This window comes from Prinia subflava, chromosome 14, assembly GCF_021018805.1.
Source record: "Prinia subflava isolate CZ2003 ecotype Zambia chromosome 14, Cam_Psub_1.2, whole genome shotgun sequence".
Taxonomy (NCBI): domain Eukaryota; kingdom Metazoa; phylum Chordata; class Aves; order Passeriformes; family Cisticolidae; genus Prinia; species Prinia subflava.
In genome coordinates, this window is record NC_086260.1 from 1,213,444 (window position 1) to 1,237,071 (window position 23,628).

The 23,628-nt window shown below is 52.9% G+C and overlaps 1 protein-coding gene across 5 annotated transcripts in view; it reads right to left on the bottom strand.

Moving 5' to 3' along the window:
* Nucleotides 1–6,356: 6,356 nt before the first annotated feature.
* The window catches only part of ITPR1 (inositol 1,4,5-trisphosphate receptor type 1), a 155,322-nt gene continuing 138,050 nt past the window's right edge, over nt 6,357–23,628 (bottom strand). For all 5 annotated transcript variants that reach the window (XM_063411837.1, XM_063411835.1, XM_063411836.1 and 2 more), the window contains 3 exons: nt 22,791–22,951; nt 11,633–11,794; nt 6,357–7,716 (listed from right to left, as the gene is read on the bottom strand). In XM_063411837.1, the coding sequence (XP_063267907.1) occupies nt 7,627–7,716; nt 11,633–11,794; nt 22,791–22,951 (413 nt within the window). In that variant the 3' untranslated portion in view covers nt 6,357–7,626. The remainder of the gene's footprint in view (nt 7,717–11,632; nt 11,795–22,790; nt 22,952–23,628) is intronic.

Genomic DNA, 23,628 nt, shown 5'->3' on the forward strand with positions numbered 1-23,628 from the left:
GAGCAAGACTTTCTCCTACAGCCATGTCAGACTGAGTACTAGACTCACAGAAAGACCAGGAACTAGGCTTAGAAAAGACCTGAAAAGCAAAAATCCGAGTGTTTGTGTTCTTACCTTGTAGGCACCAACTCAGACCCTGAGTTTGGGGTTTCAGTTCTTAGACAGGTGATGGGGAGAGAAAGGTGAGTACATAAAGGAGGCAGGAGAGCCTCTGGCACAGGGATGGAGCCTCTGGCACAGGGATGGAGCCTCTGGCACAGGGATGCAGCCTCTGGTCAGCACAGAACACCCTTCCAGCTGCTTTTCTCTGTGCTGGAATCACAGCTGGGAGCTCTGCCCAGGGCGAGGTGGGGAGCAAAGCACAGTGTGCACTGGGCAGCAGCCTGGAAGAGCCAGGTAAAAGCACGATGTCCCTGAGATAGGAGCTGCTTTATTCTTCCTTGGATACTTATTCCTTCAAAGCCCTGCCCAGGCGAGGGGATCCTGCAGCTCACAGCCTTGCTAGCCGTGCCTGCTCCTGACAACAGCCAAGGATTTTTACCTCTCCACCCCTGCCCTGTGCATCTGTGCCAGTGGTGAGGAGTGGTTGTTGGTAGAGCATTCCCTCCATAAATGGATTGCTCTGGTTGGGGAGGTACAAGAGGCTCCTTCAGGGCCATCCATTCATCCCAGCCATCCTTTGCACTGCTGCCCTTGGCTCTTGCAGGAAATTTTCACAGGGCCAGGAAGAAACTTAGGAGTGGCTGTGATGGCACTGACATCAAAGGGCTGTGAGGAACCTGCCTTTCCATCTCTTCCCAGCATTTACATTGAGCAGTTTTTGGAGGCCACCATTTCCTTCTATTCCTCCCACTTCCTAATTTTAGGGAAAAAAGGGAACGAGCTCTGGTTGCCAACCACAAACACACACCTTTGGGAGAGAGGCTCCTGACGCAGCAGAGCAGGAAGTCTGCGAGCTCATTCAGGAGGAGCCCAGCAGCAGCATTTCCCTGGGCATGACTCATCCTGCCCGGCCAGCCCTGCTCGTTTGAGGTTTTCCGTAGCCTTAGTCCTGGCTTCTTCCACACTTGGAGCTGCTCTAGGTTTGGGGGTGTCTCCAGGGTGAGGCTGGATTTCCATGCATTTTGGGTTTAAACAGCTTAATTCTCTCATCAGCTCTAGATCTAAGCGGACACAATCCAGGTTGCTCTCTGCAGAAGTCTGCTGGCTACTGAGGTGACCTTTTGAGCCAGAATGAGATTCAAAAAAATCAAATTAAAAGCAATAAGTACATTTATCAGTAAAGGCAGCCAGTCACAGGGCCACATTGCAAAGGTCTACACCAAATTCAGCATCACACAGAGATGTTCTTGAAGATGTGGGGCAGTTTTCCCACCACTTTGGGAGACACTCTGTGATTTGGGTCCTGCAGGTAGTTGTGTTACTGTGCAACCACAAGTTGCACCAGGGGAGGTTTGAATTAGATGTTAGGGAGAATTTTTCACAGAAAGGGTTGTAAAGAATTAGAACATGCTGCCCAAGGAAGTGGAGGGGTCACCATCCCTGTAAGTGTCCCAAAGAACCTGTGGAAGTGGCACTGAGGACATTGTTTAATGGTGAACATGGTGGCAGGGCTGGGTTGACCATAGGCTTGATGATCTTAAAGGACTTTTCCAACCTTAACAGTTCTGTGATTCTGCTTGATTATAATGGTTCTTTGGTTAGTGAATAATGAATCATCCTGTGATTAAATTGATGTGAAAACTCCCGTGGTGTGTAAATAGAGGCAAGCTGCAGTTTTTAGCTCCTTTTGGGGTTGCTAACACCGAGGGGATAGAATTTTCTTCCTGGAATGTGATTGTACATGATGTTTGCACCCATCATTCATAAGGAAAAGTTTCTTACAGACTTAACAGATTGTGTTTCCATCTCTGCTGCGTAAAAACAGTGTTATGGACACAAACGAGATGGAAATCATAACACAGCATCTCCACTATTTTAAGAGTCATATTGGAACACATGCAAGAGAGATGGAATTCCACTCTTCACTGCCTTCAGATTTGGTGTTCCGTGTATTTACACAGCGCTAGAAAAGGAAAGTGAAAACAAAGCCATTGCCTCAATAAAGCCCAGGAACGGGCTTTGCTCCTGCCCATTCCCTTGGGACCAGGCACCATTTCCAGGCAGTGGAAGGGCTCTGGGCAAGCAAGAGCTACAAAGACATTCCTGAGATGAGACAACAAAGGGAAAAAAAGGGCTGAGGGTGAGAAGAGCCAGCTGAGGAGCACTAATGGGTGAGAAAGAGACAGGTCTGAGGGATGATTGTGCTTCTGGAGGGAAGGGCTGCCTGGAAATGGGTCTGGCTGTTCCTGCTCTGTGGGGCTCCTGGGGAAGCACCTGCCTGCAGGCAATTTATCCAGCTGTCAGTGCGTTCTCACACAGACTCTGGATGCATCCCAGCACTGGGAGTTCGGCTGCGCACAGGGTGCTTTTCCCATCTCCTGGTTATTGTTGAATTTCAGGCTTTTTTCCTGTGTTGTGTTGGCTCAAACTGCTCCTGTTTCTCCCATGGAGACCTGAAAACAGAGAGAAGATTTGGGCACTTCCACACCAGCATTTAAGCTCTAAATTAATCAGATTTTCTGGGGGCTTTTTTGTTGTTTTGCATTTTTTTTCCTGCAAACTTCTCCATGCAATTCAAGCTCCAATTCTCCTGAGTTACTCTAATTCGGTCCAGAGTTATTCTTTAATTTTTTTTCCTTACACAATTTCAATTCCAAATGTCCCCCTCACACGTAACTGCAGACAAGCAGCCAGGACTGGGCAGGCTGCTCTGGTCCGAGTGTCCAGCGTGGCATCTCCTGCCTGTACATCACAATTTCAGGGTGACTATACACATTGGCAGTGGTGTTCAGTGGCATCTCCAGAGCACTGCTCTGTATTTGTCTTTCCTTCCTCTGTTTGTGTCTGTTTAGAAGGAAAAAACCAGGTTCAAGCTACGTGCTGACAAGACTTGGCGATTCTGGATGGCAGGAGGGGTACGAGGCTCAGCGCAGCCAGTACTGGAAAGATATTTGTCACTGCAGATTCTGCTTGTCATATGCAGAGATGACATGCAGATCTCCCTCTGACAGATTGATAGTCATTCCGAGATGCATCCACCCACAAAAACCACAGACATGCTGCTTGACTCAAATCTTGACTTTAACCACAACTTTGTGATGCAAAACTGGTGGAGTTTTTGGTACTTTTTGTTAAAAATGAAATCTTTATAGGGGTTTTCCAGCATCCTTGCTAGTTACTAAAAACAAACCAACATCAGCCTACTGGATGGGACAGCTCAGTTTACTCGTGGGTGGTTTTGACATTCAGCTCATTAACATGTTTAGTCTGAAAGAGGGTTGGAAAGGTAGTAAATAAAAAATTGGACGGGGAAGCACAGCATCTCTCCAGAAGTTACTCCTTATGTCACAGTGACAATGCCAGTTTCACTCAGAAGAATATTTGTCCTGGTTTTACTGCAGGTATCCCCAGCCCGTCGTGAGCAGCCCAGAGCCCGGTCAGTGTGTTTGTAGAAGTGAGCGCGCTGTGCTGAGTGTAAAGGTTACGCTCTGTGCTGGCCGGGCCAGGAAGTTCACAGCTCGGCACGGAACTTCCAGCGGGGCGTGGGAGAACCCGGCCGTGCTGGCCCGCGGCCAGGGAGTCTCCCAAGAAAACAGGGAGCCAGCCCCGGCAGCAGGAGCTTGTGGCCCCTGTGCGTCCCTGGTGGGGAGGGCAGTGACACGGAACTGGCTCTGGCACGGGGGGGCTCCACAGGCATCCCCTGGGCCCCCCTGTGCGCTCCTGCCTTGTGCTGTGGGATGGAGCAGGGATGCTGGAGCAGGTGATCCCCACCTGAGCCATGCTGGAATTGCAGCCAGTGGCTCTGCAGAGCACACAGAACACACAGGCAGCGTCTTCAGCTTGTGTTGGAAATGGGAAAGTGCTCCAAATAAGTTTCTCTTGTTCGGAAATACAATGGGCAATTTAAACCCCCTATTAGGCGTGTGTGTAGGAGCATTTCCCATCCGGGGAGACGAGGGGGATTGCTGTGGAGCTGCATTATGACTGCCCCGGTATCAATCAAGCCCCCATTATGTAAGGAGGTCTCCATCACACGCGCCCCGGTGCGAGGCCCCGCCGCGAGCACCGAGGTTGCAATCCCGGCTCCTTTGTCCTGCCCGCCGCCAATTTGCTGCAAAATTGAGGATGAGGCTTGAATTTGCCATTGTGGCGGTGCCGGGCTGTGCTTTCAGAGCAGTTATTTGCATTGCCTAGATTAGCATGTCACCTGCTTCATTAGCGGGGAAAAGGCTCCTCCACACACTCAGCCAGTCATGCAAATTGAGGAATGCAGGGAGATCCTTCCCCTCCAGGACTTTCCATTATTAGCAAAATTGGTAGATTCGGTTTGTTCCTTCCTCTTCAGAAGGGCGCTTCTGATTTCCACCTCCGAATGGAAGTTCTTATTTAAGAGATAAAGTAATCATGGTCCCAAACTTTAACATGCAGCAGTCGTGCTTAATGAAACCTGATGCCAAAGGAAAACCCAGGTGTGTGCAGGGCAGGTGGAACCTCCCTGGTTTCAATCTAATCCTTAAACCAACAGCCATCTGTCTGTCATCCAGTCATCAATTTTACTGGACGTCAGCAATGTCTTTTTAGAGCCAAAAAGCTCCCTCCTGTGCAGGACCTAAGCTTACATTATAGATGCCTCTCTCAGATTTTGGAGGGGTTTTTTTTTCACTTGAGAGACCAACAATTGTGAATAAAGCTTTCTGTGATGTCAGAGATACTCAGCTTTTGTGGAAAAGAGTACCCCAAATGGGGAAATTAAGCAGATCCCTCACACAGCTTTTCTGTGAGATCAGGAAGTTGCCATGGGGCACCAGATCTCAGTCCAGAATGGGGAAGTCCTAACACAGATTTGACCTCGGAAGCTGCAGGGACAGAACCACCACCAGCCCCAGCAGGGTTTTCACCATTCCCTGCCTCTGCTGGCACAGTCGTCATGGGCAGAGGAGTTCAGCCAGAAAGAAAAACAAACAAACAAAAAAAGCTTAGAAACCCAAGAGTGAAAGAAGAAAAAAGGAAAAATCTGATGGTCATGCATGAAATGTCCCAAATGTCACTGCAGAAATGAATCTGCAGACATGAATGACCTGTTCGTGGGCTGAGGGGAGGAACAGAGTCACCCTCCTCTGCTGACCAGCTGACACAGCCTGTGCCCAGGCTGGGGACACTGTGTGACCTCCTGAGCCATCCGTGCCACCCCTGGAACCACCCACCTTCTTCACAGCTCCATCCCCACTGCCGGGGTGGGGGCCGAGCTCTGCTCCTCTTGCTGCAGCTGCAGCCGAGGGAGGGAACCTCCCTCTCTGCATGTCCCAGAGCTCTGGGCAGGCTCAGCCGCGGTGAGAGGCGCGGGTCCCACCCTGCTGCTTTCACACGGGTCGCAGAGCAGGGCTGAGCTCTCGCTGGTTCTGCCTTTTTAAGGTAAAGATGAAGCAACGCCGCACATCCTCAGGGGTGCCCTCTCAGGCTGTGCTCAGCCACCTCCCTCTCACCTGACTGGCAGAGGCTCCGGGAAGCCTGACAAATTTGTGTCTGCTCATCCCTGGATGGCAGCAGGGGAAGGAGTGAGTCAGGTACGTGTCTCTGCTGCTCAGGGCAAACGCAATCCTGCTCCTCCAGCGCGCCGCGCCGGCGGCAGCCGCGCTCCCCCTGCACACACCTTGCTGCAGAGGGGAAGGCAGATCTGCCAGGAGATATTTATGGAAATAGCTGCGATTAAGGAGTCACAGTCTCCCGATAAATCTGGCTGGGAGACTGCTGGTCAGGCCACCCTCCTTCCTGCCTCCCCCTCGGGCCCTCCCCTCTCCCCATGACCTGAGCCGGGGACATGCACCCACCTCAGCCAGTGTGTGTGCATTCACCAGATGAAAGATGATTAATTGTGCAGGGTAGTTCCTGCTGCATCTTAATCAAATACACCCCATCAGCAGCGCTCCTGTGCACACGATGCGTGGAGCTGGAGGGGTTTTTAACTCTCACATGCTCCAGTGACAGCCACAAAGCTAAACTACCAGTGGGGAGAGTATGAAGTATCCCCACCCAGAGTGACCGCAGGTGACGCTCCCTGGGTGCCAGTGCCTCTCACTGCTGGAGGAGAGACATGCTCTGGTTTTAAAAAAATCAACCCCTGCCCCTCTGGGCACTGGGAACAGCCCCATCCTTACCTGGCAGGCCCCTGTGACCCACACCCCAGGACAGTGGGTGTGACAGAACTGCCACACGTCACCTTGGAGGGGACACAAACCACCAGCAGCCTCTGACCGTAGAGTATTTTGCATCATTTATTTAAATACCTATATTTATGCATTTACAAATTTTCATAGCTCTGTCTGTAGCTTTTTTTTCTTTTTTTTTTCTTTTGTAGACAGTATTGCAGAGAAGTCAGCTTCTGTAAAATGAGGTCCATGTATAAAACTATGCAGCGGATTGGAGGAAAAAAAAAACCAACCAAACAACAACCCGACAAGTTTCCTTTCACACTCTGGAGAATCAGAAACCAAAGAAAGTGACCGAATGAAAGGGGACAGGGAGAGGAAGGGGTGGGACAGAGCAGCCTCAAACCAGTGGCTCTCACACAAGCATTACACACATCAGTGCTCAGCTACAGGACACGTTTCAGTCGGTGCAGTGCCTGTTTGCTAAAGCTTTAGCAGGCACGTAGGTCTCTAATGAAAAAATAGAAGGAGAGGATCCTACACGCTGAGAATGCAAAGCCTGGACAGCCTCAGCTCGGTCCTGGGAGACTGCACCGACTCGCCAGCAGTGCATCCTCACTCCAAACTTCATTTTGCATAAAAAGTTCCCTTTAAGAAATCTTAGCATTTAAAAAACCCGGAGCTCTTCTAGCCTCAGTACTCTAAAGAAATCTCTTGAAAAATACCTCCTGCTTTCCTCACTCGGAAGCTTCAAAATAATGTTTTGCTTTAATCAATATCAATTGAACAGCTCATGGAGTCCCAGCTTCATCCCTGGGAGGAAGAGGCAACAAATATGGCATTGCAAGATATTTACACACATGGTACAAAAATGTCCAAGGGTATGAAAAAATCACCAGTTACACAATTTTGCAGCAGCCTCATTTACACCTGTAATTTTATACCATTTATTACATTGTACTGACACACCAGATCCAAAGATGTGCACTCCCTTTAGGACATTCAGGAGTTCCAAATATATTGTGATTGCATAATTCATATTGCACAATTGTATAAAAACATAAATACTAGCTATTCTATTCTTTTGTTTTTTAAATACAAAATACATGTCACATAGTCAAATAATCTCTTCAAGTGCAATTCAGGTCCTCTCTTTAGTCCTTCCAAGGAAAAGGCAATTTTGATAGTTTTGGCACAAAGTTTAACCTCTGTCCCGTGCCAACAGTTCTAACAACGCACGCGCCCCCAGCTCGACAGAGTAGCAGTCATGTACACCTAAGTATAAAACCAGGGTATTTACAGGATGCACAGGAGGGTCGGGGAGCAGCCTCGGGGCTGGGGGTGCTCCGGGGGTCCGGAGGGGCCGGACCCTCCCAGCTCAGGCCGGCTGCTGCTGCAGGTTCACATTCACGGGCGGGGGGTGGCCAAGGAGACCGATGCGCTGCTTCTGCTTCCTCTGCTCTGTCATCTGGAAAATTAACAAGTTTGCTCATTAGGCCTCGGCGCTTCCTGTGCGTCAGCCCGCCCAGGGCCCGCTGTGCCCGGCCAGCTCCCGGGGCAGGGGGTGACTCCAGCCCCGCCGTGCCCGCCCGGGCATGGCCACGAGCCCGCCGGCGTGCCCGGCGCCTGCTGTGCCAGGGCCAGCCCGGAGCGGCCTCAGGAACCTCCCCCGCCAGGAATTCTCTGTCACCCGTCCAGCAGACGAGACGGAGAGGGCGGAAAAAGGGGCGAGCCCCGCAGGCAGGCTGGGAATACCCTTGCCTTTGCTGGAAAAGACCGAGCACTCCCCGCTCTCATCCGGAGCGAGCCAACAGCCCTCCCCGCCTGCCGAGCAGGGCTTAACCACCTCACTGCCACACGGCCCGAAGCCCGGCATTCCCCGTCTGCTGCCAGTGATTAAATCACGTTCTCCTGATCGGTGAACCGTGAGCGGAGAATGGATCCGTTTGTTACCACTGATATTGAGAAATGGCCACAACCCAATGGCTCCACTCTGGATTTCTAAAACTTTGGGAGGTTTCTGACAAGTTATATAAGCCATGTGAGGAATGAGTGCGGCTGGGCAGGGGCTCGGGAGTGAACAGCTGGATCCCACAGCTGGATCCCACAGCTGGATCCCACAGCCAAGGAGGAGCTGACATGTGGGATGGCTCACAGGGAGTGCCAGGACAGCCTCATCCCTGCACCACCGAGGGCACCTGGGCTCCCCCAAGAGCCCCCACACCCCCAGGGCTCAGCACAGCAGGCACATGATCAACACTGCCACCCTGCTCCTGCTGCTCCTTCCACCTACACCCACCATTTAACTTCTCCAGTCGCTGCTGTTTAATGACAAATGCCACCCAATGTCACTGCTTGTGGCAACCCCGGCAGAAGGGAGGTGGCATGTACATGTTTGGTTCATTTCTAGCACACCTGGGATCATGGAATTGTTGAAGTTGGAAAAGACCTCCAAGATCAAATCCAACAGTTAACCCAGCCACACCACCCTGGTCACCACCAAACCACTCGAGTGCATCTGTTTAAAGCCCCAGTTTCAGCGCTGCTGGAGTTCCCCAGCTGGTGCAGGGTGTCCTGGTGGCCCCAGTGGTGTTCTCTGTGGGGAAGGGGATTGCTCCAGAGGGGCAGTGCTGGACAAGAGCCTCCACAAGGCTCCTCTGCACCCCGCGGGCCGGACGTGCTGCACAGCCCACACCCCCTGAGTGTCCAGTGCACTCCTTTAACCACCAGGAAAAGGGCTGAAACACCTCATTCCTCCTGAAACCATAATGAACCTTGACCTCAGCCCAGCACCTCGCTCACTGCCTGGCCCCAGGGGAGGCAGAGCTGCTGCTCTCCCTCTCCCAGTGCTGACCGCAGCCTCCTGAGGCCAGGGCACACCTCCAGCTCCTCCTCACAACTGCTGCAATTCTCTCCACAAAAACCCCTAATGCTTCACGGGGAATGGGAGCAGGAGGAGAGGGGCCTCCCCAGGGCTCTCTGAACACACACAACCCACCCTCTGCTAAACCTGAATGTCAAACTGCTTCTAAGATAACCTACAAGGGGAAATCAAGGCAGGCCACCAGGACCTGGCTTAAAACTGCCCCTTTACATTCATTATCTTCACTGGGCAAACTGAGAGTCACAACTTCACACTGCCAATAAACTGATCCAGAGGATGCATGGAATAAAAATGGAAAGAACAAGGAATAATGAAAAGGGACTGCAGGAGATACTTTTCAGGCTGTGTGGAAAAGGGATGGTGCACCCTGGTGCAGGTGTTTGTAGAAGATGTGGCTTTAAAAAAAGGGAAGAATGAAGCAACTAACCATAAATAAGAGGGAGAAATGCAATTTTAGTCTCGATGCAGAACATTATTAATCCTGCACGATGCTTAACGCTTGTGTGGAGGGGCAGGAGCAGGAGATGGGGCAGGATCCCCACTGGACACGGCACCTGCTGAGTCACTGAGTCACACCTGGAGCTCAGGGGGGCTGTCCCCAGCCAGGGCCTGTCCCCAGGAGTGTCCCTGGACTCGGTGACACCGGGGGAGGCGCTGGGAAGGATTTCTGGGTGATTACATCTAATCCCCTGCTGCTGCAGACAATTATGGTGTAATCTTTTTGCACAGAATTAAAGTGATCAGGATTTTAATGGCTCTTGGTGCACTTTGGGGAAGCAGGCGGGCTAAAACTCAGCTTCTAATAATTAGAGTCTCCAGAAACCTAACGAGCTTGAAGAGCAAATGAATGAGAGGTTTTCCCTTTATTTAATTACGAGAAAATAAATACAAATAAAAATTCCCTGAGTTGGTTCCTTTCCTGGAGACAGTTCCTGATCAGGAGGAGGGATATACTGGCTTTGTCACATAATTGGAGCATCCTGCATCTTCAGCAGGGCTCTCAGTAATGGTACTTAAGGGAATTCCTAAAAGCTATCACCACATTAATGAAGCTGGTTTCCTCTCTTGCTTTTACAGTCAAATAGCTCCCTAAAAGCTAAACCCTTCATTCTGATTTTCACAAAGAGCGAGGAAGGGTTTTAGTGCTTGGTCAGCCAAGAGGGCTGCGAGCTCCAGAAAGAAATGTGTCCTGAGGCTGCTGGGGAGGCTCCTGTGCCTGCAGAGCCCCTGGAGTCAGAGCCCTCAGCAGGGACACACGAGACACATGGGCAGGATAATTGTTTCCAGGCAGAACAGCCAAACCACTGCCCAGCAAGAATTAAAGCCCAGACAAAAGAGCAACTGCCTCTGCCCTCCATCCTCAGACCAACTGGAGCAAGGGGCTCCGTGGCACCGTGCCTGGGAACTAATTACAGCCTGGGGCAGCGAGGCTGGCAGCTCCAGTCCCCACAGGAATCCTTCCTTGTGCTCCCCAGGGGCTGGGGACAGGGTCAGCTCCAGCCCACGGGCAGAGCTGGGCCTCGGGCAGTGCTGGCTGCCAGGGCCCCTGGCACAGGAGAGCTTCCTGGGGACACCCAGCCAGCCCAGCAGGGATGGACTGGTGCTGGGAGAGGAACTGACCCAGAGCTCCTGCCCCGGGCAGCTCCATCCACCACCCGGGGGCAAGCCAGCAGTTAATCCCACCCGGTGCCAACAGCTCCATAAATTCACTAATTGAACCATCTGGCTCAGGTTATTAATGCACAGAGAGAAGCAGCCACCACAAACAGCTCCTGCCAGCGCAGGCAGCAGTGCTGTCCCTGCTCCCTGCAGTCAGGCTGGGATCCCTCGGGACAACACCAGCCAAAGCCCTGCTGCCTCTGTCTCACAGAGCCCAGAGCCCAGCCAAGGCAGAGGCCAAGCAGCTCTTGCTGCAGAGGAGCTGCTGCACCAGAAAAGCCCTGCAGGTCTGCGAGCGCAGCAGCTGCAGCGCCTGGTGCAGTGCAAGCCTCTCCTGGGGATGTGCGAGCTGCAGGCTGAGGGTGCCAGCAGCCAAATCACATCTGCTCAGCAGCACAGCCACAGCACGGAGGGACCAGCACCACCAGTAACCACCCGGGTGCTTCTCCAGTTTCTCGGTGGGTTTTGAGGTGCACACAGTGACACAGCCCTGGTGTCACTGTCACAGCCTCTGGCTGAGAGCATCGCGCTCAGCTCCTTGGGGTAAAACCCCAAACAATAACACCACACACAGGCTCCCTGCACCAGCCAGGACTGATTTAAGTTAACTCTGGTGATGTTTTTAACACAAGTTCTCCCTTTCTGATGTGGCTGCTTTGGAACTCGCCAGGTGGGTCAGCACCAGGCAGGTCAGCGGGAGCAGGGGGCTCTGGAGGGACACCTGGCTTGTTCACTTCTTTCCTCACCCCGAGTTACTCTGGGAAAGCTCTCCCTGGGGTCTGGAGGAGCTGCAGAACCCCCTGCAGGGGCTGGCAGGAGCCGTGCACTGCCCATCCCTTACCTGATCCTTGAGCTCCGAGAGCTGCCCGGAGAGGTTGGTCACGAGCTTCATGGTGGACTCCAACTTCTCCTGCAGGTTCCTCAGCTCGTTCTGCTCTCCCTCCGAGTCGCTGCTGACCAGTGACATGGCCCTCATGCGAGGGAACCAGTCCAGGTTTCTCTCCTGAGGATCACACACCAGGGCACAAATTAGCGTTTTATCCACATGAAAACCTGCCCGGGAGCAGGGCACTGACAGAGCTCTGAGGCCACGGGACATTCCTCGGATGGGCAGCTCTGTGCTCATCTGCAGTTATCTGCATTTGCATCTCACTGGAAAGTTTGCAAAGTGCCAGCCCGAGGCGCTGCTGGGAACTGGGGCTGCTCAGTGCTGGCCTTTCCTCTCAGCCACTGCTGCCCCCAGCCCTGGCTGCCTCACACACACCTCAGGATAATGCACAAACGCTGGGCATTAAACCAGCCTGATTTCACGTCTGGACAAGCATTTCCCAGTGCTAGAAATCCGCTGCCATCTTACAATTTTTAATTTGTGTTTGAGGAAGGTTTTCTGCTTTTTTGGTCAAGCAAAGCCTGGCTGTGCTCTCTGATAAAAGAAACCAAGTTCTACCTGGAAATTCTTCTATAGCTGAAATAGTTCCTTTTTAATGAAAAGGAAACTCATATTTTGACTGTCTGCTTCAGGCTAGAACATGGGACAGACACATTACAATGCACTGCCTGTAGAGTTTTCCTTCAGCCACACAAACTCTCTAATGTTCCACGCTGAAGTTCAGTCAGGAATGTCACTGGACACGCTCTCAGTGTGAGGAGCCTGCAGAGGCTCACACAGGCACTCGTGTACACACCCGAGATGTTAAAAATAAAGGCAAGAGCGGAACAGAAAGCCACAAAAGAGGAGGGGGTGCACCCCACGTCCTGACACCTTACAGTTCAACATCAAACTGGTTTCCCATCCAGTCTGGTTCTCCTCCCACGTGGGAGATGTGCTCTGAAATGGAAGCTGAGCTGGGGCTGGCTGAGGTAAGGCTGTGTGTGCCCTCCCAGCTGGGGAGCTTTAACACACCAGGCACGCTGATGGGTGACTGCAGTAACACCAAGGGATGATGTTAACCAAAAATCAATCAACACTGCAGATGAACAGCGACCAAGGCTCCCCACACTGTGCTGGCCAGGCTCTTCTCTGAGCTCTCAGCTTGTTTTTGCAGCCACTCCTGGCTTTTTGTCATTCCCTGCCTAAACCTCCAGCTCCAACCCGCTTCCCCTCCACGCTCCCCCTCACTCCCAGGAGCATCCATCCTGCCTAATCAGGGCTGTGCACCTCTACAGAGAGCTCCAGTCACATCCTCTCTGCAATTCAGATGCGATGCCAAGACTCATCAGCTTAAATTAGCTGCTTCTGATCTGCCTGGAGTTTCCTCTTGCCAGGATGAGAAGGCAGAAAGCAGGCCCTTTCCCATGCAGGCACCACAGCATTCCCACGTGATGCAGAACTGCCAGGAAGGCTGTTTGCTCCTGGTCTCTGTTTACAGGGCAGATGGTTTCTGCTAATAAAAGGGAGAAAAAAAAAATCTATGTACAAAAAAATATGCCTTTACCAAGACAAGTGCCAAAATATTTTGGACTTTAGGAAGCGCCAGTCCCACAATTAGGGTTTAACAGGAGGAACAGGCAGCACTGCACTGTGTTCTTCCAGCTGTAGTAAAAGCCTCATTAGGGAGGAGGGGGCAGCTCAACATTTGAGCTCAGGTCCAGCATCTCCCAGGCAGAGAAAACCAACTACACCAACTGCACTTCCCCCTGTTCCTCCAGGGAAGAAACAAGGATGGAGGATGAGGAAAGTTAGACTAAAATGCAATTTATATTTGCAGGTTTGCCTGGACCCTCAGGCCCATGTCCTGAGGTTTCTAGGCAGACACAAGAGCCCTGAAGCTCCTGCCTGCACCTCTCTTGCTCCAGAAATATTCTCCTTGTTGCCAAAAACGTTTCTAAGGCCATGCCCAGAGCGTTCCCAGGCCCCATCCTTGAGAAGGATGAAAGGGATAAGGGAAGCACCAACTTTCCCTACCTGCAGTGTTTCATAACAAATACCCCCAAGCACTTTCCAGCATTACTCTGCAATTTAAGCCAACGCTGCAGCTGCTGCAGGGGCTGTGACTTGATCGTTCCAGGCCCGGAAGGTGAAATCAAACAGCGCCCACAGCTTCTGCAGCCTCCTCAGAGCTTCCATACTCGCTGGGGTTCTGAAAGCCCCAGCCCTCAAAGTCGGTAGATCTCGGCTTTGATTTGAAAAAAACCAACAAAGCACCTCTAGTTCTCATGGCAATGTTCAAAGATGAAAACCAAACCTGCCTCACGTGAGCTCCACGGGCCGGGGAAGGCTGAGGACAAGGGGACGCAGCCCTCTGGGGTGTCTGAGCTGGGGACAGGGCTCAGCTGGAGCTGCAATGCCCTGCAAGGGCTGACCCACCTGGGAAAGGGTTCACTGGAAATTCCCTGTGCAGGGACAGCCCCACGGAAGGACTGGACACCCCAGTGCCCTCCTGACTGGGCTGCACTGATCTGCCTCCCCGGTCACAGCTGGTGAGCACCTCCCAAACACGGAATTTATCTGGACACGTCCGGCTGCCACCCAGCAAGAGACCAGGGGACATCTACCCAAACGGGCTGGGAAAGCACGGGGAGAGAGGGGCAGATAAATCCCCGTGGATGCAGCAAATGCAGGCACCAGGCAATGCCCCTGGCCCAGGACTCCCCAGGGAGGACAGAGGGAAGCTGCCAGCACGGCAGGACGCAGCTCTGCCTTCTGCACACACTCTTCATCCTGGATTGCACTGGAAGCCTCCAGCCTCTTGTTCAGCCCCTCCCAGCCCTGCAGAGAGGAGCTGGATGTGACCAGGCTGCTGACACACAGTCCCTGTCCCTGCTGGGAGTGTGGGGGTGTTTTCTTTCAAATAAATAAATATTTAAGCGGAGCCAGCACCAAGGGAACAGGAATGCTGAAAGGTCAGGGGATGGTGATCCTGCTGGGCCAGCCTGGCTCCCAGGGGTCAATAAAAGATTTATATCTCCATGATCCAGTTTCTGCTGAACTTCAGCTCAGCCCTGGGCTGCCTTTAAAGGCCTCACATCCCTGTTGAGGCTTTGGAGGTGTTTTAGGTACTGAGTGAGCCCAGAGAGGGGAGGCAGCCCCTGCTCATGGGCAGCTGCTGGCACCCACACACCGATGCTCTCTGAGCCCTCTGCCCTGGGATCCCGGGGTGCACTCAGCTCCCATTCCCAGGATCCCGGGGTACACTCAGGTCCCCATTCCCAGGATCCTGGGATGCCCTCACTCCCATTCCCAGGATCCCGGGGTGCCCTCAGCTCCCCATTCCCAGGATCCTGGGGTACCCTCAGGTCCCCATTCCCAGGATCCCGGGTACACTCAGCTCCCATTCCCAGGATCCTGGGATGCCCTCACTCCCATTCCCAGGATCCCGGGGTGCCCTCAGCTCCCATTCCCAGGATCCTGGGATGCCCTCAGCTCCCATTCCCAGGATCCCGGGGTGCCCTCAGCTCCCATTCCCAGGATCCCGGGGTGCCCTCAGCTCCCATTCCCAGGATCCCGGGGTGCCCTCACTCCCATTCCCAGGATCCCGGGGTGCCCTCAGCTCCCATTCCCAGGATCCCGGGGTGCCCTCAGCTCCCATTCCCAGGATCCTGGGTACACTCAGCTCCCATTCCCAGGATCCCGGGGTGCCCTCAGCTCCCATTCCCAGGATCCCGGGGTGCCCTCAGCTCCCGTTCCCAGCACGGGCACAGCCCCCAGCGCTGCAGCAGCCCAGCGGAAGCTGCCTGACCGCAGGGCTGGGTTTGGGGTTGCAGCTCTTTTCTAGGTGAAGCTGGAAAAGTCCCTGTTGTACGGCGAGCACCGCCGAGCCTCGGGGCTCCATCCCCGCCGGGAGCTGCGAGGAAGAGGAAGAGGAAGCGGTGCTGCTGATGCACTCGCCGTTCATTCTGAGAAGCGCCGGCTCCTCCCGCCTCCTGCCCAAGAGCTGCTTCTCAGAAAGGCTGAGAGGCGACCTCAGCTCGAGCTGTGCCAGCAGAGGCACCAGCCCTGCTCCTCCTGGGCAGGGGTGGCAGCTCAGGGCAGGGAGCGGGGCCCTCCTCTCCCCAAGGGCTCACCGCCCCTCTCTGGGGTCTCCATGCACCCAGCTGTGCCTTGCCTGAAAGTCACAGAGTGCTGAAGGGCTAATTCAGCCCTCTCCAAAAGAAATCCCTGCAGCTGCCATCATTTACAGAATCACAGAATTATTTGCCTTGGAAAAAACCTCCAAGATCACCAAGTCCAAGCTGTGCCCCATCCTCACCTTGTCACCCAGCCCAGAGCACTGAGTGCCACATCCAGTTGTTTCTTGAACACAAGCAGGGAAAGGTGGCAGCAGCAAATTTCAGTTTCCGTCATGGGAAGTTAAAAATCAGACCCACACAGCTACAGGAGAGCTCTGTGAAGCACTCTGAGAATTCATTTGTTTGCTTGTGGTGAGTTGGGACTCCTCTTGGGTCTTTCTTGAGCTTCCTGGAAAAATCCCCACTTCAGGTTCTCTCTCTGCTGCAAAGGGCTCACCATCACTTCTTCCACACCGAGCTGCACTTCTCCCCTCTATAAAAACCAGCACTTGGTGGTGTCCCCCTCCACAAGAACACTCTCAACTCCTCACCTGCCCCGTGCTGTTCCACGGGAGGCTGATGACACAGGGTTAGGGTGCAATAACCCCATTTTCTGTGTTAAATACCCAGGTGGCAGAGCACCTGGAACACAGACCCCATTCCCGAAGGTGGAGGATGACCATGGCCCTGCAGCCCTGAGGCAGCTCTGCTGTGGGGGCTCCCTGAGCCCATCCCAGATGGGTGGGGATGTCATTCCTGAAGGGCATGTCCTGCCTCCCAAAAGGACAGGGCCACCTCCCCACACCATCCTCCCCCGGGCTGCTGGCATCCCAGTGAAGCAGGGCACGTCCCAGCCCACAGCTGGGCAGCAGCAGCCGTTCCCCAGCACAGGCTGAGCAGTGCAGCTGGTGGCAGTGGCTGCTGTCACCACGTCCTCTTGCACAACGCCCGGGGTCACAGCGTGACTCAGGGCCGGCCTCGCCCCAGCCCTGGGCACCCCACGGGGCTCTCTGGCCCCCGTGGTTTGTGTTCCCAGGGCATCACCCACGGGTTCCAGACAGGAACCTTCCCCCGTCCCCGGGCGCTGCTCCAGGAGCAGGACACGGCACCCCGGCAGCTGTTTGGGATCCACCCAAAGCCAGCACGTTATGCAAACATCCCACTGCCCACAGCTGGCCCCAAGCCCTTCCTTCTGCTTTCATCCACCCAGGCCTGCTCCATGCACACGCTCAGCCCAAGGGAAACCTCTGTCTGGTCAGCCGGGATGCCAAGGCAAGATTCCCAGCATGGATACCAGGGGGTTTATCAGGGAAAACCAAGCACTGGACCAGTGGGGTTACTGCCAGCAGCAGGAGGGTTTCCTGCACTCCCCCATGGGGCAGCCAGCTCAGGCACTCCAGGGAATCCCAGAATGGGTTGGGTTGGAAAGGATCTTAAATCTCATCTTGTTCCACCCCTGCCATGGCAGGGACACCTTCCACTGTCCCAGGCTGCTCCAAGCTCCATCCAGCCCGGCCTTGGGCACTGCCAGGATCCAGGGACAGCCACAGCTGCCCTGTGCCAGGGCTGGGGAAGGTGAGGTTGACCATTCCCCTCTCCCAGTGCAGCTCCTCCTGGTTTGCAGCAAGGGTGGAACGAGTTCCTCCCCTGTGTGAGCACAAGGCTCAGCCCCACCGATGACACAGTGTTTCCAGCAGCCCAGGGCCTGCTGCCAAACGCTCTTGGCTCTCCCAAGCCTCTGCCATGATTTCTTGTTTAACCCTGTAATTATATTGGCTAACTCCAGCCAGCTATCTCAAGATGCAGCTTGTTGGGAACTTACCACCAAACTAAGCACTGTCAGCTCCAGGTCACATCCTGACCTCCCTGGTCTTCCTCCTCCTCCTCCTCCTCCTCTCCCAGGCTGCACCAGCGTCACGGTGACTGGTAGCCCCAAAACCCCAATTTCCTCATCTGTAACCCAGTCATTTGCACGGGCTGCTCACTCCTGTGTCTGCAGCTCGTTTGCTCAATATTGATATGACAAATCTCTCCTATTTGACTCTGCCTGAAGTACAGGATTTCCAGGCACAAATGACAGATGAACAAGTTTCCAGCACTTTCTCAGACTGTAATTTCATGTCCATGTGTCTCTCACCAGTGCTGGGATCATTAAGGGCCTTTTGGAATGCTTTGGGCTGGAGGTATCTTGGCCTGCCCTTGTCATTGCCGTGGGAGCTGCAGTGCAAAGCCAGTCCTGGCCATCTCCAGCTGAAGGGGATTTCATGGAGAGCTGGGACACAGCCACTGCTCAAGGCCACCAGCACTGGTGGATCCACCTTCCCTTGGGGTGTCAGACACAGTCACTGTCCTTGCTGGGAACTCCCTGGGAAAGGCTGCAGGGCACACTTGCACTGCTGAGAGGATGCAATTGAAAAGCCTGACACTGATGGAACCTTGTCTTTGCTTCCCAGGGGGCTGTGCCTTGGCCCAGAATCAGAACTCACCCAGACCCAGAATCAGAAACACTTTCCACTACAGGACAGAGCTCGGGACATCAAGGAAAAAGCCCAGTAACAGACCTCAACCCCCAGGTTTGTACACAGAAACAGGTACAAAGGGAAATCTGTAGCCTTCATTTCTACTCCAAACTCCTTTAAGGATATCTGTGCCATCACTCCTATTTGTAAATGGTTCCTTTTCAGTGACAACACAATCCAGATTTGGAATTCACTGCCCTGGATCCAGACATGGGAGCTTGGGCAACCGTGACACCTCTGCCTCATTTCTGTAATAGAGGTCCTTAATGACACAGATCCTGATTGGACTGAAAACATGGGGGAACTGCAGGAGCTGGCTAAGAAGCTCTGTGCTACAACCCTTTCTAAAGCAGCCTTTATTTTTTAATGAGCACATCTGCATGCACAGCCCCTGGCAGCCGTGGCTCGTACCCTCTGCCCAGGGTGCAGGGCACGGGATGCAGGGGTTGGGCATGCAAATATTTGTCTGTGCTGCCTGCAGACAGCTTAGGAATGCACCAAACCCCGGGTGTCTGTGTGGTTTTCTCTGTGCAGAGGTGCAGAGCGAGGGGTTTTACATCTCCTGAATGCCTGCACACAGCTGGCTGTGGCAGGGCCCTGCCAGGGCCCGGTGACAGCAGAGCTGGCAGGGCTGCTGTGCTGCCCAGGCTGCCACGGCAACTGCAGGCAAAGGCACGGAACTCCCGGAGGAATTCTCAGGGCAGGATGGGAAGATAAGACATTTAAATGAACTAATCTGCAGGGAGTTGCACGGAGTTCACATGAGTCACTGGGGTGTGGATGTCAATGTCTGGCCAAGGCGATAAGTGGATCCCCCCACCTCCCACACACAGGGTGTTATTCAGACATCACCTGATCCTCCTGGTGACTGCAGAGCCTCGCAGAACCGGGGCCTTTGTTCCTGGGAACCACGGGAGGCTCCCTCAGCATCCCTCCCGATGAGCGCTGCCCCAACACGGGCCCAGCCCTGTCTGTGCAGTGCAGGGGTCAGGCGGGCACATCCCTGCCTCGGCCAGCAGAGCTGGCACACCCCAGCAGTGAAGATCATCCCTGTACCATTCCCACATCCTGAGCCCTGTCTGTGCCACTCCGTGGATACAGGGAGGTGGCTCAGGATGCACTCCAAGCGGAGCTGCTCCGTGCCAAGCTGCTGAGATCCTTTGCCATCTCCCGACTCGCAGGGGCAGCAGGGCAGGGGTGGCCCAGGGCAGCACCCAAGGGTGTGCACAGGCTCAGCTTCCCCCGCCCCACCCTGCAGCCCCATTCCCTGAGCATCCCCAGCAGAGATTCCTGAGATAGCCCGAGTTTTACATCATCTGTCGCAGCAGGCACATGCTCCCCTCGCTGATGAAAGGGAACATTATCCCTGTTTACAGGGAGAGGAATTCCAGCCTCCATCAGCAGCCTGGACCTGCAGCTACAAGCCCAGGGCAGCCTGGCCCTGCACTCAACCAAACCAGTGCAGACCCCAGAGCCCCAAACTGGTCCCAGAACAGGGCTATGGGAGGGAGAGTGACAGTGCTGCAAGCTGAGAGCCACAGCAGCACTGTCAGGACAGTTACCAGATTTTATTTCACAGAATCCCAGGATCCCAGACTGGTTTGGGTCAGAGGGGACCTTAAAGCTCCTCTCACTGCAGCCCCGTGGGCAGGGACACCTCCCACCAGCCCAGGCTGCTCAGGTCAGATCACTGCTGCTTTTCTTTTGATTTTGAGGTTTGATCAGTCTTCAGTGCCCTAAACTCAGCTGTTTCCAAGTGTACCTGTTGACTTCTTTCCTCGTGATGTGTTTGAACTTAATGAGCTTCTGTCTGTGAAGAATATAAAATTCACTAAGGAACTGTTGTTAATCATTGACTTTCAAGGCTACAATTTCCTTAATGTGGGGTCAGGATCCTGGAGGGGGCCAGACCCAGCTCTGCCATACCCAGTGCAGTGGGAATCCTCAAAACTGCCTTTCCACACACATCATTTTTAGACAAGAAAACATCAAAATTCAAGATCACTCTTAAAGGCGCCTGAATATTCACTAACTGCATAAATGAAATTGTCCAGGATTCTTTTGATACCACAGTGCTTAAAATATCTTTAAAGCACTGTACAAGCAGCACTGGAAGCAACTCACAAACTGACAGTGGATATAATTTAAGTGTCCTAAATTCTTTATTTTTTTTTTACTGTTCTGTAGTGTTGGAACAACCCACGAATACTAAATGGCAAAGGCAATTTTTCAAATTGTATTTTCTTAACTTTTTTTCTTCCTTTCATTTACCGAGGGGCAGAAATCCAAGAGTTTTGTGGAGGTCTTTTGTTGGGAGTCAGAGCACAGGTGACACATCCGAGGTGTGTTCTGCCACCACAGTGGGACTTGCAGCACATGGTGCTGCCCACCCCAACTCCTAAAAACAGGAGCAGACAGCAGCTGGTCCCACACACACAGCCCGGGGAAGACGTGCCCCATCTCTGCCACTATCCAAGATGTTACAGTGCCACCTTCAGTCGGAAACACGGGAGGAAAATCCCTTTAAACGCCAGCCCTGCCCCAAGGAGCCTTCCCGGGACAGGCTGGTGGCTGCCACATGAGCGAGCCATGGAAGGCAGCACCTCCAGGGAACCTCTGCCTGGGCACCCATGGACACACTCCAGGCTTTCCTTGCTCTCTCCCTCTGCATTCGTGGGGTTCTGCCCAGACAGGCTGAGCTTGGGGAGTCCCCATCCCTGGAAGTGCCCAAGGCCAGGCTGGGGCAGCCTGGGACAGTGGGAGGTGTCCCTGCCCCTGGCAGAGGTGGCACTGGATGGGCTTTAAGGTCCTTCCCAACCCAATCCAATCTGGGATTCTATGAACACAGAAAGCTTGAGGAACAAATGAACCAGGCCCCACCCAAATTGTCCCTAAAACCACCTTAAATGGGGAAAAAAAAGCACTTCTGACTCTTACAGCAGCATTTAAAACAGGCCTGGTAGAGAAACAGATTCGTCATGTTTTACAACCAGAATTTAGGGCAGAAAAGGAAGTTTTTATGTTAAAGGACACTGGAAGGAAACTGATTTTCAGAGTAAGCTTTGCCAAATGGCTCCTCAGGAGTACAAGGACTGCAGAGACTCCAGAGTCAGGGCACAGCAGCCTGAGCCTGGGGCAGGGTGGTGACAGAGCACCGAGGTAAAATCCACATTTCCTGCCTGTTCCACGCTCGTGCAGTTACACCCCACATTCACCAGCCCTCACTGAGACCTGCTCTTAGATCTTCATTTAAAACTGCCTCATGAAATGCAAAACCCCACCAATACACACACCCTCCAAACTCTACCTAGAGCACATGGTTACATAAAATTGCATCTGCATGAGACACTCTGGCTATGCATAATTTATCCCTACTCCCATCCACACACAGTAATTAGCCCTTGCTGACACTTAATGAATGGGAATTCTCATAAAAGTTCTCCAGTTTTTGTGCTTGATGCAAACATATTCAGTGACTAATTTCTGCTTCTTATCTAATTCGAACCGTTCATCTGAAATAATGAATTGGTTGCCAACTGAAACTTTCTTTAAACTGGTTTTAACAACAACAAAAACACAGCACAAAATCATCTTTTCGAAGCAAAAGCACAACACAAAATGGTCTTTTAGCAGCAAAAACCCCTCAGAAATGCAGAGCTTCCCCCTGAAGTCACGCGTGCTGCGGGGGGATAAAGGGAGGGAGCAAAATAATCAGGCAGCCTGGAAAGCAGCAGTGATGCACTTGGTTATCTCACTGTGCTAATCCTCTGTCAGGTGACTGCTCACAAGATTTCTTTAAGCCCTCATTACTGAGGTAGAAATCCAGAAGTAGGACGGACACTTTGGTGACCCCAAAATAACACGTTTGACCTGGGAGAGGGCTGGGGGGGATTTCCAGTCCCACCCCAGGGGAGGTGCTGGGAGGGGAGGCAGCGAAGTGCTCTGCCCTACAGAAATCACACTGAAATGGCATAAATCAAACAGCTCTTGCTCCCCAGCCAGAAGACACAAATTAGTGACTAGGCTTCGGATCTAATTCCAGGAGCTCTGAACCTGCAGCTTGGCAGAGATGAGGCTTTTAATTCTCTCATTAAAAGCCCTTCCAATTGAGTAGACATTAATTGCAGTTTTTCACAATACTAAGCTCAAATCATATGACAACAAATCCTACAAAGTCAGTTGGAGATATTTATACCAGGACAGGCTGTAACCTGTTGGTTGTGCTTCAGACTCTTCCACCAGCTTGAAAATACCCTCCCTGAATGTGAATTTAGGGCAGAGCAGGTTCTCTTCCCCTGATCCAGGCCATGGGGAGTACCTGGCTGCCACCACTCACTGTCACCTACTCCAGCACACACACAGAGTGCTCTGGAGGCTGGGAACTCACAGTACATTTACAACATAAATTAAATAAAATACAGAGCAGTGTACCAGATCTTCCAATGGATTGGTCTAATCTAGAAAAAAACAAAAGGAAAGCTCCAAACTCACCTTGATCATTTCTGCCACATAACTCTCTGGTCCTGTGTATTCTGTGGAATCTTTGACTTTCACTAAGACAATAAAGCACAGATAGTGCCACATGTTGTGCTCTTCCTTAATGTGCTCCTCAAAGGTGACTGTCTTGTTGTCAAACTTATCTCTCTCCAAACCTGTGAGGGGGACACAGGGAGAACCCTGAGTGTTTGCCAGCTGGGCACCAGGAAAATCAGCTCCATGACAAAACTGGTTCCTAAAGTCTGCTGCACTTCTGGAAGTCATTCTGGATTGGACACGGAATATCAGGGTAAAATCTGACTAATACTGAGGGAGAGGAAGGAGGGAGAGGAAGGAGGGAGAGGAAGGAGGGAGAGGAAGGAGGGAGAGGAAGGAGGGAGAGGAAGGAGGGAGAGGAAGGAGGGAGAGGAAGGAGGGAGAGGAAGGAGGGAGAGGAAGGAGGGAGAGGAAGGAGGGAGAGGAAGGAGGGAGAGGAAGGAGGGAGAGGAAGGAGGGAGAGGAAGGAGGGAGAGGAAGGAGGGAGAGGAAGGAGGGAGAGGAAGGAGGGAGAGGAAGGAGGGAGAGGAAGGAGGGAGAGGAAGGAGGGAGAGGAAGGAGGGAGAGGAAGGAGGGAGAGGAAGGAGGGAGAGGAAGGAAGGAGAGGAAGGAGGGAGAGGAAGGAGGGAGAGAAGAGTGAAAAGAAAGAAACGGAAAAAAGAAGGAGAGAGAGAAAAGAAAGAAAAGGAAAAAAGATTAGAGGAGAAAGAGAAGTGGAAAGAGAGGAGGAAGAGAAAGTGAAGTGTAACAAGTACTGCTTATATTTATTATACATAACAGAAAAAATTGGTTAAAA